General features: G+C 39.9%; 1 protein-coding gene across 1 annotated transcript in view; it reads left to right on the top strand.

Annotated features, from left to right (window-relative positions):
- Positions 1-18,578, top strand: part of snd1 (staphylococcal nuclease and tudor domain containing 1) — a 245,358-nt gene that overhangs the window by 182,499 nt on the left and 44,281 nt on the right. Inside the window, exon 18 of the mRNA XM_042511217.1 lies at positions 3,310-3,451. Within this exon, the coding sequence (XP_042367151.1) occupies positions 3,310-3,451 (142 nt within the window). The remainder of the gene's footprint in view (positions 1-3,309; positions 3,452-18,578) is intronic.

Below are 18,578 nucleotides of genomic sequence, written 5' to 3'. Positions count from 1 at the left end.
ACACACACACACAGTTCATCTTAAGACTCTTGCCACTGTACATCACCACATCAATGAAGTAAAAGGATAATCTTAGCATGCCGAAGAGCCAGCATATTTAAAAAAAAAAAAAAGAAGCCTCGGGTATGATTAACTAAGCCCTAACACTAGCGTAGCTCTGCAGAAGGCAGAGTGGGAAAAAAATGACAACATTAAAACTAGCTAATCTAATTAGCTCCATGATACCATGCAGTTAAATAATTAGCCAGAACCTAATTGGCTAATATCACAGTGCTGTTAAAAAATCTGTCTGCTTTTTTTTTTCCCCCTCTCTTTCTGTAACCTTTAAAAGTAAACACTTCCCAAATAGCCTGCAGAAACAAACGGTAACAAGCTGTGCTGCTGCTGCTGCTGCTGCTGCACAAGAAGTTGGAGCACTGCAAAGCTCGGTTGCACTTTTTGACTTCTGTGCTCCCCGCCCATCTTCACTCCCGTCTTCTTCCCGTACATCTCTTTCACTCCCCCCTTTTCCTTCTCCAGCGTTTCATCTGCAGGGAGTTGATTAGCTCGCTTTCATCCTGACCGTCCTGTGTTGGCGCACGTGCTAAATACAATTACAGTACTTGAAGCTGTATACAAACAGCCTGTATTGAGGCTTGACAACCACCCACTCTTTCTGCCGCATCCCTTACTCGCTCTGTAAACACACACGCGCGCACACACACACACACACACACACCTACTGACATCCGTGCAGTTTGATATGTGGCCCAAGGCAAACCACTCCTCCCTAATGAGCCTCCTGCCCTCTGTTTCTCCTGGGGAGCCGAAAGAGAAGTAACCTTGATGCAGCATTGAAAGGATGTAGCCTGCTTACATTTACACACACACTCACACACACACATAAAAATTGCTGTTCTTGTGAGGAACCTCATTGACTATGTTATTTCCCAAATCTGTGCTGTTATCATCAACACTACATGGTCAACCACTCTAATCGTAACCTAATTCTGACTTTAACTCTTAACGCTTTGAAACCATCAGTTTTCTTGTATTGTGTTCAGATGCCTTTCACAAGCTATTTGACCCTTTGAAAACTGAGCAGATTGATTTGATTTCTGTCATTTTTATGGGGGGGACACGGCAGTGACCAATTTCGCAAGAAATTTCCCATAAATTGCAAAAAATTTGTAAAAAAATAACATCTAAAAATGTGTGGGTTTTTTTGTTTTTGGAAAAAAAGGGGAGGATTGTTAGAAAATTATCAAAAAAAGGAAAAATAGTCTAGAAAAGTATATTTACATTTATGATAATATTCTAACAATCCTCCCCTTTTTTTCCAAAAACAAAAAAACCCACACATTTTTAGAATACATATTTGTATTAATGTTTAGCACTTTTTAGGGTAATTTTCTTGTTTGAGATTTTTACCCTATTTTTGCTTATTTTCAAGTAATTTTCTTGTAACTTTTCAACTATTTTTTTTTTTTTGCCAATTTTTGGGCCATATCTTGTTAAGTTGCTCTCAGTTTCTCCCCATGTTTTTGAAGTAAAGTAAAAATCTCTTCACTCAGGTTTGAAAGGGTTGACCAAACCTTAAAATAGACTTTTAAAGCAAAGAATAACCAAAATGTCCTCACATTATAATACTGCCATCACTCTGAAGACGATTGAACCAGCAAGTACTTGATATTTTTATTCAAAAAAGAAAAAAAACCCAAAAACTAAATACAGCAATTCAGTTATCACAACGGTAGCCAGTTGTATTTGTGTAAATCTGCTAATCTATTAATCTTTTTTCTTGGTCTCTACTTGCAACAACTTCCGCTGTGTTTTAGTGTCCATTTGGAGTCTTAAATCTGAAACTGATCATTTGACTTCTTTTGCTGTGAGAATTTCAGCTTCTATTGATTTGCAGAGTTGTTTCTGATAACCATTGTGATTTTCAAATCATCAGTGGGAGATGTTAAATCAGTGGATGGAGATAATACTTTTTACAGTATTATCTATTGATTAGACACGTCACATTAGATCCTTACAATTTTCTGCTCTGAATTGAAATGTATTTGTAGCATCACAGTGGTTCAGAAAGTTGTGGTAGAAACATTAGACCGTACCATATGCTGGTAGCATCAAGGGTTTGTGTTCAGTATGAGTAGCAATGTTGTTTTGATGATGCCAATAACACGTTGCCATGCCTTGTACATCAACAGGATGTTATGGTCTCTTTTTTCATTATTCTGGAACTCTCTCTGTGAAACCAAATCAGTCAACAAGTGGAAAGTGTATGAATCACTGTTATGTCTTAAGTGGGTGGTAAAAAAGATTCAAAACATTTAGTGAGTGGACATATCAAGGACATTCGCATCTTCCCATCATTAGTCTGAGTCATGTTCTGTGACACACAGTCTATTGTCCTTATTTATATGCTTTTCTTTGTTTTTTTCCTTTCAGGTGATGCAAAGAATGATATAAAGTACTTTACAGTGTTCCCATGTTCATGAAATTCCTGGAAGTTATGAAATTAGAAAAACTGTTCTCCAGGTCTGGAAATGTCTGGAATTAAAAAGTTTTGGAAAAGATTTGTATATGTATTGTTTTGGATGTTGTTTACAATGTCTTCATAAAAATCCCAAAACATTGTGGGAAATATGTTGCATTTAAAATCAAGTGCTGCGCTGCAAGATAGTGGATTGGATATTCGATTATCTGTCTCCCAAAGGGGGCCTGGCCTTGATGTTTTGCAAAGAACCTCTATTTGCCGGTCTGGACTTTTGGCATATGAAGCAATAAAGTGTTAGCAGATTGCTTATTCACAAAGGCCTGGAAAGTACAGGTTTTTAGCCTTACCCCTTAAAATTCCTTATAACCCCAAAAGTCTTCAGTATCCATGAAAAGTCTTTCATATGTCTGCAGTGTCTTTATTAAGCCTAAAAGTCTCTAATATTCCTGAAAAATCTCTAAAACCCTAAAAAGTTTTAATATCCACAAAAACTCTTTCATATCTTCAAAAAATCTTTAGAATTCCTGAAGTGTTAAATATCCTTGAAATGTTTGATAACTCCTAAAAGGTCTACTTCTCTAAATTTTACAGGGTATTTAAGTCTTTTTGTGGTTCTTAAGGACTTTTGGTGGGTTTTGGAGACTTCTTAAGGTTAAAATACTTAAATAAAGTCATGGTAATGAGGTAAAATATTACAAAAAAAGTTTTGAAAATGTATTGGTAATAATGTGCGGGAACCCTGACTTTAGCACCATGTTTGTGTGGTAGAGGTCTGGTGTTTGTTGCAGTCACTGACCTGTCTGTGTTCCTGCGTGTGTTTTTTGTAGATCTGGGCCAATTACGAGGAGAAACCAGTAGAGGAGGTTGTGCATCAAACAGAAGAAAAGGAACGAGTGGCCAACTACAGAGCTGTATACGTCACCGAAATCTGCGACACCCTGCACTTCTACGCCCAGGACGTCGAGACAGGTACGTTTAGATTCTGTTTATACGCGTGCAAGAAGGACAGACTCAAACACTGTATGTATTTGACATAGAATACATGGGTAGATCAGCTAGTAAAGTTTCTATGTGAACATGTATTACTCCATTCCACGATGAATATTTCATCATCCCGTCCAATCCTACACAAATACCCACGATCTGGAGGTGCAGGCGAGGGCTCTCTCACTTTTTATTCCCTTTTAACAGCACACTGACTTTATGAATGACAATTATCTCTACCACTCTGACATTCACCTCATCCCTTGCCGCAGCATCCCTCCCACCAGCAGAGACAAAACAAAGGACGTCCTACTTGTTATTACGACTGAATGACAGGAATAAATCACACCATCCCCTCTTGTCACCACTGACAGGGGGAGGAAAGGAGAGAAAAGTTTGGAGATGGGAAAACTAACAATCCCTAGTATTCCCGCATGGCTGCTTCCTTTGACAAGCTCTGTGTTTGCGTGTGCGTGTCTGTGTGTGTGTGTGTGTGCACGCCACTCGTGACATAATACCTCCCCCATTTCTAGTTTGTTCTGGGTAACAGTCCAGCTTTTAAGTAGTATACTTAATGGGCCATCCTCTGCAATATCAAAATCAAGGTGTGTGTGTATAAGTATACATATATACTGCATTGAGTTACAAAATGCACACTGCAGTTTGTTTTCAGTAAGTTATCCGAGGTAGCAACAGTAACTAAGGGCAGATAAAGCACGTGTTTTTCACTGAGCAAAGCGATTATTGCTGCCGCAGTCAACATTTTAAAGTCTGCTTAATGTAAGAATGGAATTTTCTTTTCAGAGATAATGCGGAGTAATGTTTAGAAAAACATGCTCAAACAGTGTGTGTTTCAAACAGAGTTGGGTTAATTTTTCGGTTTTGCCAGTCGTGTCCAGTGTTTGAGCTTAAAACAGTTTGACTTAATGCAAAGCTTAACCTAAGTTTGTCATTACGGCACGTTCTAGCTGATTAAAAAGTAGCCTACATACGCAGCCTGTGCTGATAGCATCACAGCACTAACTCCAAAGTCATATTTCATTAATTCTAATTAATATGACAAAGTGATTCACATAATATTTTGTTTATAAAGACGCTTAACGGATCCACTTGAGTCTGGCAGGCTGTGTGCAATTTACTGCAGAGCAGAGGCTGTGGTGACAACATGAAGAAGATCGCATTTCAGTAGAGGTGGAAGGAGTAAGAGCGGCACACATGGTGTTTGTTTACTTGTAAGTTCATGTGTTTTCTGGGTTGACAAGAAAAGACATGGCAGTTAGTCTTTCAAGAAAACTAAAATTGTGGCAGTATGTCAACACTGACAACAAGTACAACAATGTAGAAGAGTCAGATAACCGTTGTGTTTGTGGGTTTGTCTTGTAGTGGTGATGGGGTTGGATTGTAGGGGCGTGTCGTGTACGCTACAATCAGAATGTGTCTGCAGCCATACATGGTCTGTTTTTTGGGGTTATTAGAGGAGATATAACACTAAGATTACACCAACATTGCAACATTTTGGAAGTGAAGATGACAAAAGAAGCATCAAAACTGGCTGCAAATGCTGTTTTGAGCTCAACTTTCTCGTGACCGAGTATTTCTAATAATACCTGTCGCTTGTTGAAAGTGCTTCAATGGAGGAAGTGTGACTGATTAATGAAGTTTAAATAAATAACTATCTTTACAATCCCAATTTAGGAGCTGAAAGTTTCTGCTATTGCTAATTACAAGCTGGACTACTTGCTGTTGGCTATATTGTTATGTTATTTCCAAGAAAATATCACAATATAAAACATGTATTATCTGTCTAGTAAGTAACCTTACGAACATAGAAAGACAGAAAGTAGGCTACTCATACTTGTTTTAAATGGTCACATCTCCAGTTGGATCTCAAGCGCACAGCTGATAGCTACGTGGTTTGTTAACATGGTATACTGGTCGAGTGTTTGGCTTAAACCAGTTTGAAAATTTTCACATCTGCCCAACTCTGGTTTCAGCCCTTTCTGATTCCCATTGTGATCCTTGAAGGCATATGAGGATTTGGACCAGTCTGTCCTTGACACGTTGGATTCTGCGACTTAATCATTGCCACAATTACACGAAAAACCTGTGCTCACAAACTAGCTGGAGCAGATCTGAAGCCTCCGTGCCAATCACTGTCCCCTTCATCGTCTGCCAGTTTGTGTGTGGGAGCGATGCAGGATGCAGAGGTCTTCCTCTCCCAGCTGCCCCCCCCCCCGCATCTGGCTCCACTGGCAGTCGACTGTCAGAGGCCATGAAATTGACTTTGGCCACCTCTCTCTTTGCCTCACTGCCATAATTAATTAATTTGCCTTCATTTACTGCCAATCTGAGCCTAATCATCACTCACACCATAATAATCCAATCATATATGAGTGCAGAAAGCATTTGGCCCTCAATTGTTCTTCTGAATGCCCCCTACCTTTCTGTGCTCCAGGTAAGTGTGCAAAAACAATCTGTTATTCATCCTCTCGCCTTGAGCTGTAGATTTAGATCTAAAGCCTTACAGCTCCTCCGGCTACTTCAGCTTCACTCGCCTGCAAGTCAGGAGAGATGTTGAGGTTATGTGCAAGGTTTTATCACTGATCAAGATCACATGCCACTGGGACGAGACTGAAATGTACATGGCACATGTTAACCCAAGGCAAACTTTAAAGGGAACATTTGCCACCGTTTTTGTGCCTGGCCAAGAGTTGTGCTGGCACACCTGCGAGCAGGAGAACTTTGCTTTATGTCAGCGTAGCGTGCGCTGATGATACATTTACCATGATATGATTAGACATCCACATAAAAGGCAGCAGCATTTTTCTTTAATGACTTCAGCGTCATTTATACTCAGCGGGAGAATATACAGGCGAAATGTGTTGAGGAATTTTCTCCTAAGTTATGGAATATTAAAGGGATTTCGAGTTTAAGGGCTTTTGGGAAACCTGCAGTGCTTGAGCTCCACATGAAAGAGCAAATCAAAGTGTTTTTATTGATTTTTTTAGCATGTTTTTCATATATTCTTTATATCTATAAGGTTCCAGGGGAAACTGCAAGATGCAAAACATTTACAGCTTTTTCTCAGTAGCAACTTAAATGTTGCATTTAAAGAAATTGTACACAAACTGCATTTTTTATCTTGCTGCTCTCAGTGTATTTTGACAGGAGAGCTGTGAGTTATTTAATCTTTTCTCATATAGGCTTGATTTTAGATGATCCAGCAATGCTAGGGCCTTTTATTTATTTATTTTTCCCTTTAATTGGCCCGTGTTCTTCCACCAAGAGGCTTACGTGCTAGTTAAAAAAAAGTGTTATTCTCAGCAGGGAGGTAAAACCTGACCAGTCCTCACCCCTGCCTCCTTCTCCTCATCTCCCTCTATATCACGTTGTTTGCCCCTCCTCGCCTTCCTCCGTCTCTTTTTACTCCCTTGGTCTCTTTCATTTTCGCTGACGCTTCCTCAAAGCTACATTAAGTCATACCAACCCCTTGAAGAGCACATCAAAGTGTTAGGGCCTGTAAAATCATACAAGCTGAGTGCTTTGCAATATCATTACATGTTCCACCCCCCCTCCCTCTCTTCCCTCAATTTCTGACATGAAGGAATTTATGTACTCGGATGAGCTCGGAGTCTGAATTTCATAAATGCACTTGTGATTGCAAATGATGACAACACAATGCTTCACTTGAATGATAGTGCTGTTATAATGCGTGCCACAGTTCATGTTCCCAAATATGTGAAATAGATTTTTATGTATGTTATTGCTGTTCACATCCCCTGTGTGCAGCACTGTGGCTAAAAAATAAGCCTCTAACAAATCATGGCTGCCAAGTAATTGATTCAGGATGAAAACAAATGCTTATACTTATACATAAGAGATGCATTACTGTAAACATCACAGTTTAACATAATAAAATGGCACTGTAAGACCTCTGTCACACTCAAAATTATGATATTTTTATGCCTCCGTGCAGGTGGTAACCATGGCTGGAGGCATTTTGTTTACGGGTTGTATGTCCCTGCGTCCCATTCTCGTAAGCATGATATCTTGGGAATATCTTGAAAGAATTTCTTCAAATTTGGCACAAATGTCCACTTAGATTAAATGATGAATTGATAAGCTTTTGGTAGTCATAGGTCAAAGGTCAAGGTCACTGTGACCTCACTCTTGCGTATTCGGTATCTCAAGAACAGTTTGACTGATTTTTTTTTTTTTAATTTGGCATTAAGTGTCCACTTCGAATCAACAATAAGCTGATTAGAAATTGCTCATCAAAAGGTCAAGGTCACTGTGATCTTGCAACCGTCTCATTCTCATGAGTGCAATATCTTAAAAAGGCCTTTAGAGAATTTCTACAAATTTGGCACAAACTCAAACTCAGACTTTAAAATGAGCTGATCAGAATTTGTTGGTCAAGGTTTTAGGTCACTGTTACTTCACAAATCATGTTTCGCCATAAGTCAAGAATGTATACGGCAATTATGACAAAATTTCACACATTTTTTAACAAGATAACGTGATAATGTTTTACGTTTAAAAGGTCAAAGGTCAACTTCATATGACACATTTTCTGCCCATTAAACAATGCCATAACTCCAGAACAGAGGTGCAGATAATGTTTCAGATACTAATTTGGTTGCCCACCTTGAATGTGCTGATTGTATAGATCTTTTTTGCTGCCGGGATGACGATGTGTGTGAAGCATCTATGTTCTCATAGACATGGAAGTAAATTGGAAGTGTAACTTGTCTGTTGTGTCGAGGCATACATCTGCGAGGCGGTGATTCTAGTTGTTGCAGTATTTATGCAGCTCCAGAGGTTGCATGAGCACTTGATCTCCTTGTGTGTTTATATTAGCATTCAGATACAACCAATGTGATGCATCTGATCAAAAATTTACCCTCTTAGACCCACATTATGCTATGAGTTTGATTGCTCACCACTAAAACACCTACCCATTTTCACCTTTGCGGTTACAAATTTACTGCCCAAGTCAAAATTGTTTTTGGCAACAACTACCAGCACTCCATTTGCCAGATGGAGAAAACACTTTCATTGAGTACTCCTTGACCATCCTTGAGGTATAGCACACTATGACATGGAGTGCGAGCCTAACTGGCTCTCCTCTGGTCTCGCCAAATGATCAGTTCTGAAGCCAGGAACAAGCCTCATTGAAAGCAACTTGAAAGACAGAGTAAAACTATATAGATGGAAGGTGCAGGCCCATTTACTTATCTTTAATAATCCTCAGCTTTCATTGTGGGTGTAAAACTAATCATGAAAGGTAGCTGTATCTATAGAAACAAAAAATGATTAAAATACAGCTGGGACTGGCAGAAAGAGTCATTTTTCTTTCTGCAGTTAAGCTCCCATTTGTTTTAAACTGTCGCTTCAATAAGATAAGATGAACTTTATTGATTCATCGCAGGAAAATTAAAGTGTCAGCAGCATGAAGAGAACAGAAAGCAGTGAAATAGTCCAGGTAGCAGGATGATACTAACAATAAGGAGCAGGAGGCAAAAACAAGTGTTTTATAAAATGAAAAGGAAGAAATTAAAAAGTCTACCTCACTAAGAATGGGATATGATATATTGGGTCAGGTGTAGGATTTGGCCGATGTAAAAAATTTCAAACTGGTCTGATATTAGGCCCAGATAATACTAGATCATTCCTCACTTCAACTTCACGAGTCAGCCATTACTTGTCCATTGCATTTCTTTCAAAGCAATCAGTCAAGATTTTATTTGTCACATGGAATTATAGAAGGTACAAATCCAGTGAAATGTGATCCCATCAGCTCCTTTAACTTGTGCCCTGTAGTTCAGTCCTTTTTTGCATCTTCTTACATTGTTGGCTGTTTTTTCAATAATTGTCCATGTTTCCTGATAGTGCTGGTAATCCATAGTTTCTGGTTGTGGAATGATTTAACTGTTTCCCAATTTCCCAATCCCAGCAAGATGTCCGTATGGTCACTCCACCCACACACAGGTAGCGCCGCCTCTGTAGCTGCCTCTGCAACCACCTCTGACAGGTGCATAGCAGTGATCCACAGCAAGAAAGGGACAGTACCGGATAATCTTATGGTCAACACCAGTCCTTATTCACCGTAAATCACATACCTCCTCTGCTCTTGGCAGAGTCTGAGTCTTCTGCTCTGTCAGTTCAGCAAATAGAAAAAGAACCTCCTGGCTGAATGGTGCTGTCCAGTTTTCAAACAAGTTTCCATGAATCAGATGATATTATAGTTCTTGATATATCGTTGGAAACTGATGCAGCATTGGCGTCGTCCAGTTTGTTTTCAATGCCTGTAAAATGGCTATCAGGAGGCCAGTTCGGCTGGTGGCAATCTTGTCCATCTTTTCCATCTTTAATGCTGTTAAAATTTGAGTAACCTGACCTGACTAACCAGCAGGAACCGGCTTAGAGGAGAGTTTACAGACTGGTGAGTTGATTTCCTCATCTCCATAAGTGGCTCGCAGCCACATGCCAACTTAAAAAGCAAATAGAAATAAGTCCATAAATTTAGCACAAATTTGGCATAAATGTAGTGGAGCTGACAGAGAAGCAACTGAAAACATCGGTGCCTACATCACTGAGCGGCGGTAATAAATAGAAACAGGGAATATGACCAAGATAAAGTGACAAACCGTAGTGCACCCGGGCACTGATGACCTGTTAGGACATTACTTTAGTCCATGTCAGATCCAAAGTTGTTCTCATCATGTCACACCAAAAACACATGAACGTTTTTGTAAACAAGCACAACAAGGCCACTCCTCACCCTCCTAAATCTACTGAAGTTTGATTTCCTTAATGTTTCCAGCCTTGGCTAGGCAGTCACTTGCATAAGGCTTGTTATTCACATTGTTATATTGCTTAGTATTAATGCAATTCAAGTTGGATTTCATGCCATGACACTGTTGGCACATGTTGCTGATTCAGACTACTCTCTAATTTGCCGGACCATGTCATGATGACAAACACAATTTAAGCCAGTTAACGTTAAATTAAACCGCTCCGAGCTCTTACTCCGGTCTGGACCTGCAAAACTAAAAATCCAGCTCTAGTCAGACTTTCTAGACGACAAGAAGGTCAAAAAGAATGACACAAGATTACCTTAAATTTGAAAGAAGCAAATACAGTTTGAGGCAGATGGCCACAGATAATAGCAGTCCAGAAGAGCAAGTCAGCAGATGCTGTACGTAGCATACAGTAAGTGGACAGTACATCTGTTATAGAGCAATAAAGAAGACAAAGGCACACAAAAAAAGAAAAACATTATAAAAACAGTAGGGTTACAGCCATTATTATGTAAATTCCGTATCCGAACCATTAACCCTGTGGGAGTGTGGCTATCTACTAGGCCGGGATGTATTTATTCAGTTATTGTGGTCTGCTGAGGGCACTGAAGATTGAGGTCTGCACAGCTGGTGTTGCACTAAAATGAACATACATAGGCCCATGAAATAATGTGTTTCTAATCTTTATGCTGTTATCTTCTAAGTGATTCTCGTATTTTGCGGCGAAAAATGCAGTTTGTAATATCATTTATTCTCCGGGGGTCCTGGGCGCTCTGTATTTTACCCCTTTTCCCATTTTAATTATTCACATTTAATTACACTTAAGTGCTGCTTTTTCATATATGGATATCTTTACACAAGCTCGATTAGTGATTAATTTCATGTTAAGAATGGTTTTTCCAAGTCACTGAGAAGCTTGAGGGATTGCGCTCTTTAATCCTCAGTTTATTTTAAGGGTCTTTATCAGTTGCTGTATGCGTTTATCTCTCGTTGTCTCACTTTCCTTCTTCGGACTACTTTCTCTCTTTTGTCTTCCGATTTTCCTTGTGTGTGGTTGTCTGTGTGTGTGTTGGGCTCTCTCCGGAGGCTATATGTAATTACTGTCAGAGGGGGACCTGCGTAGATCTGTGTGACCTTGGACACTAAAAGACAGAGGCCACTCCAGGCACAGGGGGAGTAAGTGACTCTGTGCTGTACACTGTTGTTGCTTTGCCACTACGCTGGAGAGTCGGTATAATTAAAAAACTTGCTAAATATAGCCTCGAAGTTAGTCATAATGGCTGCTACCTGAATATTGGATGCCACTTCTAATTCTTTTTTAATCAAAGTCACAAAGTACAAGAGTATTAGTTTCCCTAAAAACTCATAAGCTATGCCCCAGTTTCATTTTGTGTACTAGTTGAGGTGGAGCTGCAACAAAGGATTATTTTCCTTGTTTACTAATCCATCGTAGTTATTCTATTAGTTGTTTGGTCAATAAAATGTCAAAATCTGATGAAAAATGTCTATCCGTGTTTCCCAAAGCCCAAGATATTGCTTCAAATATCTTGTTGTCTCCATAGTTAAAAAATCTTCAGTTTATTATCATAGAGAAGGAAAGACCTTGAAAATATTCACATTCACGAAGCTGGAATCAGAGATTTTTTTCTTTTTTCTCTTAAAAACAATACTTAAACCAATAAAATACCAATTATTTAGTCTGTGATTAATTTTACAGTTGACAATTAATCGTTTAATTGTTACAGCTGGAGTTAAACGGGGGTGTTGAATAGAGCTGCAGGGATGAATTGGATCCTTGTTCTGTATATTGCGTGTAGGTTCCTGTGTATGTGTAAGTTGCAACCAAGCAGCAACTTCTGAGGCTGAAAAATGAAGCCATTGCTGTAGTGCCAAAAACTGCAATTCCTCTAATGGCTGACTCCAAAAGGGCAACTATCCCCATTGACCCCTATTTTAAAATGTCCAACTTTATCACAGAAGTAAACATTTTAGAGCCCTGTTAAAGAAAAAAAAATGTCATTAGCAATAGAATGGTCTATTTCAGTACTCTCACTTTCGTGTAGATTGTCAGATATGATTTAAGAACGCACCCCTTGAAAAAAAGAAAAAAAATACCCTCTCATCCAAACATAGTCATTTCTGACTCCAAAACTCCAAGACAGCTGCAGTCAAAATGCTTGTGGCTTTAAAACGGATGTCCACAAGCCAATGGGGGACGTCACGGTGGCCACTTCCATTTTTTTTTAATGCAGTCTATGGTTGCAGCGCTCGAGCCTGCATGGGTTGCTCTGTATTACTGGGCAACATTCCTACAGGGCTGTCTTTGTCTAGCTAGCATCCTCCTCCTGATTTGGAACTCACTCAGTTCTCACCTCCGTGGGACTGGAATGCTAGACCAGAGCCCCGCCCGACAAACACACATTTTCTGCCCACCTCAAGCCTCAGCTGCAGCGCAGTTGGCGGTACATCCTGTCTGCTGCTTGTTTCCTGGCACCCATACAGACCCATAATGAGTAGAGTCGTTCCCCCCAACCAGGTGCCACTCCGTCCACATTATTCACACTTCTACCTTTTACACACAGCAGCTGTTCATCACCTAATGATGCTGGACCCAGCTACTGATGGAGCAAGGCGGGCAGGGAGCTGTTCTCTCTCTGGCTACACTTCAAACTGGGCCCCTCTCCGTCTTTTGAAATTGATTTCCACTACTTTGAAATATTATGTTTCAATTTTATTTTTCATGGGGCTTTTTTCTGCTAACTGAGAATTTTCATATTGGCTTATTTACTTGTTGCCTCTTTGTGTAGGTTTCCTCTTTAATGTATGCTTTCCCACACAATGACATCTTTAGCCAATATGGCCTCCCTACAGTTATCTCACAGTAACACAGCATTTTTCTTTTCAAATTCAGCTCTGTATCAAGCAGAGGCAAGTTGCCACAGTAACACTAGCATTCACAGTGTCGATTTCAATAATAGGACATGAGAATTACTGTAGCATTTCATATTGATCAGGGTGAGTGGCCCGCTAATTGGATGTCATGTCAAAGCAGCCAAGTGATGATTACTTTATACAATAGGGCTTCATAAAAAAAACAAGGGTGCACATTTTGAATGGTAGGCAGCGCTGCCTGCAGTGTTGGCTTTATTATTTATTTTTTCATTCTGGATGAAATATTTTCCTGTGGCAAATCAGTCAGGGGTGGAGATAATTAACTCCTACACCAGAGCGTTATGAAACGACTTTTTTTTTTCAGGAGGATTTGGGAAAGTAATTTTTTTCTTTATCATGCAAGGTCTTTGTTGCACAGTCTAATTAAAACAATGAAGTGAAGGAACTAATTGCGAAATGAAAGAAAAATAACTCAGATTTCAGGAAACACAAAAAAGAAGTGCAACAAAGTTCTTAATGTGACAATTGTATTGATTATAGTGTATAGTTTCGTAGCCCCATCAAATTCGAGGTGAATGGGTTTAATTGCTATACTGTTCTCTCAGTGTTCATGCAATCATCTTAAATTTAAAGCTGCTTGTCGGTAACACCATATTAGGTTTCATTTTAAATTACTGGCTCACATATGTATGCCCCCACAAACCGGTCAAATTGAACTTAGTTTACATCCATGTCTGTAAGAGCACGAATGGTTCAAACACATCTTCCACGTGGTTGCAGAGCAGATCTATAACAATCAGCAAAGTTTCAAGGTGGGCACCAGAGGTTAGTGTCACCAGTACAGTGAACACATTATGATGTCAAAGTGAAATTGACCTTTGACCTCTTTGATGTAAAATATCATCACTCTATATCCTATTTAACATTTGTGTGAAATTGTATCATAATTAGTGATGATTTTCTGAGTTATGGCCAAAAATGTCATGTGAGGTCACGGTGACCTTGTCCTTTGACCTGCGACAACCAAATTGTAATCAGTTCATTCTTGAGTCCAATTGGACGTTTGTGCCCAATTTTAGGAAATTCCCTCAAAGCCTCTTTGAGATATTATGTTGATGAGAATTCGTGGATGCAAGGTCAAAGTGACCTTAACTTTTGATCATCAAATTCTAATCAGTTTACTATTGGTTCGATGTGTATGTTTGGGCCAAATTTAAAAAAAAATGCAAATTTACAAGAACGCAAAGGAAGGGTTCACAGGGACTTTGACCTTTGACCTCTAAATTCTAATCAGTTCATGCATGATTCAAAGTGGAGCTTTGTGCCAAATTTTATGAAATTCCCTCAAGGTGTTTCTGAGATATCTTGTTAATGAGAATGCGACTGCGGAGGTCACAGTGATTTTGACCTTTCACCACCAAATTCTTGACTTAAAGTGGACGTTTGTGCCAAATACAAAAAAAAAATCTCTCAAGGTTTTCTTGAGATATCACGTTTACAAGAATGAGATGGACACAAGTTCACAATGACCTTGACTTTTGAACACTGAAATCTAATCAGTTCTTCCTTGAGTCCAAAATTTGTGCCAAATTAGAAAAATTTCCATAGAGGCATTCTTGAAATATCTCATACATGAGAATGGGACAGATGGAAGGACACCCTGAAAGCAGAATGCCTCAGTTATGGCTGCGTGTAGGCATGAAAGAAAAGCATATCTTTCTGTGAAAAATTTAACCAGATGTGACCCGTGTATCTTTGTCTGTCTATCTTTTATGTCTCATGTTTTATTCACTTGAAGGGTGTATGGCCTTTCTGCGGTGGCATTCATATACCAACATTGAACAAAGTAACAAAGCAGGTAAATGAAAGTTGCAGTAGAGGCAGCAGCCGTTTTTCACTTTCCCTGCCATTGCAGCAGATGCAATATTTAGAGGTCAGACCCTGCCCACATGATCTCCCCTCTCCCAAGGCATTCATTATTAAATCAGATACGCTTAGTTTCTAAAAGGTCAGCTTACCTGTCGGTTTGAGGGGGGGCACTTCTGATTTTCCTTGACTTCATCCATATTCTTCACTACCCCAGCAAGCATGATTCGCACTAATGTCAGCTTCTGGGTCTATTACCTAAAGCTGAACAGCTGAATGACACTTTTCACAGTGGTGAGCCACTTACAGGTCCAAATGGGGTTCTCTTCAAAATTGGCCGGGCTCACACTCCCTGGTCCTCTTCTCCAAATGTTGCACAGGGCCATCTTATGAATATATTTGGACTCCTCACAATCAAAACAGGGCATTAGCTGCAGTCAATGAGGCTCGACAGGTGGTGGCAGAGAAAGGAGCAGGAGAGACTGATGCAAAAAGAGAGCCACAGATGCTGTCTCTGTTTAGATTTTCAGTGATGGTTTTTCCAATTACAGAAACAGTAATTTGCTGTAAAAGGCTCCAGACTGCCGGGAAGGGTAGAATGGAACAGGGTAATTGGTGATGGTGGGGGGGTATCGCATGAGATATAATCCATATCACTCTCCAGTGAGAGTGGAGCAGCATTAGTCAAGCAGGGGGATCATTTGTTTTTTATAGTGGCCTCCTTCAATGCTCGGCAGATGCTGACACCACTTTAAACATCACTCAGGAAGGGGAGTAAATGGCCTTTCTCTTGCTTAGCTCCCTCTTTGTCACAGTGTGTCTTTAGTCCAAATATCCCCGGGTGAGCGCTGGCTCATTGTTGACCAACCACAAGGGGCATTAGACTCATAACAGCTGTGCATGTTTGCTTACACAAACAAACGTAGGCCTCCCATGCCAGTGCGTACTGTACAGAGAACATTTGCTGTTCGTCAGCGTGGCCGTTTTACCTTTGAAGTGTTGCTCACATGTCCTGAAACTCAGCCATTCCTCCACCCCAGAGGATAAAGCCCATCCAAACCTCATGCATATTTAACACTCCAAACTAGCAGGTGAGCTAAGGCACAAAGCTCTGTTCAAGCGGCTGTGATGGTGGATGATGCACCACCCATGTGTCTGAATAGTCAGCTGGGGTGCGCAGCAAAAGCTCTGTGGTGTTGCTAATGCCTGCCAAACACTAGAGGACTTTGTAAAGACTTTTAATAACTAAAGTTTGACACCATCTCACATCTAAAATTGAGATTTTAGTCAGACATTGTGAGATTTTACAACGATTGGGGATCATGCAGAGTCACTATTTGCAAGAATACAACTAGATTCCCAACTCTTTGAAACTTGAGCAAATTGATTCCTTTGAATAAAAAAACACATTGAGAAAGCATGAGCAATTTAACAAGAAATTACCCTAAATTTGCAAGAAATTAGTAAAAAGGTAAAAAAAAATATGTCGTTCTCTCTTTTTAACTCATTTTCAGGTCATTTTCTTGTCAGCTTTTCCTGATTTCTTGCAATTTGCAGAACATTTCTTGCCAAGTTGCTCATTGCTTTTTCCCCATGTTTTTGAAAGAAATCAATATGCTCAAAGATTTACGGGCTTTTGACAGATTTCTGAGAGCGCCAAAAGAAAACTAATCGAGCCAGGTTTCAAAGGGTTGAGATTATTTCCCATCCTGCTCCTGGTGGAAAATAGTACACCAAACTGCCTTTAAGAATGATAACATATTACCAATACCTTAAGTTTCTGAAAAAAACACATAACTCAACCTGGTGTGCTTCTTCCTTTTTGGTGCTGAAGAGAGCATTGCTATTGTTCTACATCATTGAACTTAAGAATTTAAATAAGCCAAGACTTGAAAATTACAATAATATTAAACATTTTTGAATTTGTCGAAATATCAAGACGAGAAAAAGACAAACATAAGACAGCTCGAACTGATTTTTATGACCACCATACACCAAACAATCAAGAACACAGGAGCGCACACGAGCTGAGGTAAAAATAATGATTTGAAAATGTCCTCAACAGTGAATTCGCCTGAAAAGTTTGCATAAGATGATCAAAAAAGTTGATGCAGAACATATTTGTGTTTCAGCTTCAATTTCACTGTGACTCATTCCGCTGGATGTTGCCTTCCTTTTTCACAATTTATTGTCAATTATAACGGGGTTTATGTTTCCGGATCCTCTCCTTCCAATTGTCTCCCCTGCAGGTGTCCTTTTCATAGATGCACTCCACTTTGACTCCTAATTCCTTCCTTCTTACATGCCAGGAATTTAGAATGCTTTCATATGCAACCATCGCTCTCTTGGCCTCTGCCTCTGTCATATTGTGATTATTTACCCTTCTGTGGTTTAATGGCTTTGGTAAACAGCTTAATAGAATTCAGTACGGCCTTGGGAGGCGTAGCAAAAGGGCACATGATTCACTGTTTTCATTGGCTTTTTGTTCGCCCCCTTGTCTCTGCTCACACACCGTGCGCCACAATACAATCAAATATGATCATAACCGACCTGTAAAACTGTTGCAAGTCTCTCTACCATCTCTCTTTCCCTCCCTCTCTATTGTTTTCTTCTTTTTAAGCCTAATCGCTCCCTCACTCCGCACTGGGCATTCACAATGTAATTATATATGATTTACAAACAGCTGCAGCCATAATGGTGTATAAACAAATTACAGAACGAGAGAGAAAAAAACAACAGAGGAATAAAGAGATGAAGACAGAGAGAAATTGGCCAGCATCAGACGCAGTCAGTGGTTTGGTTGTTTTTTTGGATCATCGCTTTGGCTCTGCCTTCAACACAAAATGAGCACTCACGCTCGACATGGTTTACCCCTTCTGCACGCAGATATTCAGTTGTCTTTATGCCAACATTAAACAGGAGTCTGCCTCTGTAATGCAGAGCATCCTCGCTGCACTTCCTTCCTAATGTGACTGCTCACATTCATTCAGAATTTCACTGGGATGCCGCACTTGCATAAGAGTTTGCTCACTTGACCCCTGAGGGCCTTTATTTTCTCTCTGTGCTCACCTGCAGCATGTAAAGCTTATTTCTTTGTTTGGGTTTCTTCCACACTGATAGCACTTAGACTTGTGTCTTTTAGTGCGGTCATCTACTCTGTGTGATTCCGCATGCCTGTCTTTTCTGTGTAATGCCATGTATAGGTTGCGGTACGCATATTTACGCAAATAATCTTCACGCCATGTGTTTGCAGACAAGCTCTCACCTCGACTTAAAGCTGTCCACATGGATGATGTGCTCCTGATAAATTCATAACCCCAAAGCCAGTTCACCTTTGTCCGAGACGCCTGCACAGCAAATTGGATCTGTAAATCCCAACAGAGAATAATGATAATGCACGAGGCACACTCTGCATACTAAATTAAATGCACCTTGCAAATGTGGACATGCACATTATAAAATGCTCAGGAGCTCACAGGGAAGAAAGGTGCATGAATCAGAAGCTGTCAGTTTATGACTGTGAGGATACTGGCTAAGAGGAGGAAGGGCTG

The sequence above is a fragment of the Plectropomus leopardus genome, chromosome 22, assembly GCF_008729295.1.
Source record: "Plectropomus leopardus isolate mb chromosome 22, YSFRI_Pleo_2.0, whole genome shotgun sequence".
In the NCBI taxonomy this organism is placed as follows: domain Eukaryota; kingdom Metazoa; phylum Chordata; class Actinopteri; order Perciformes; family Serranidae; genus Plectropomus; species Plectropomus leopardus.
This window is presented reverse-complemented; position numbering and strand designations above follow the sequence as displayed.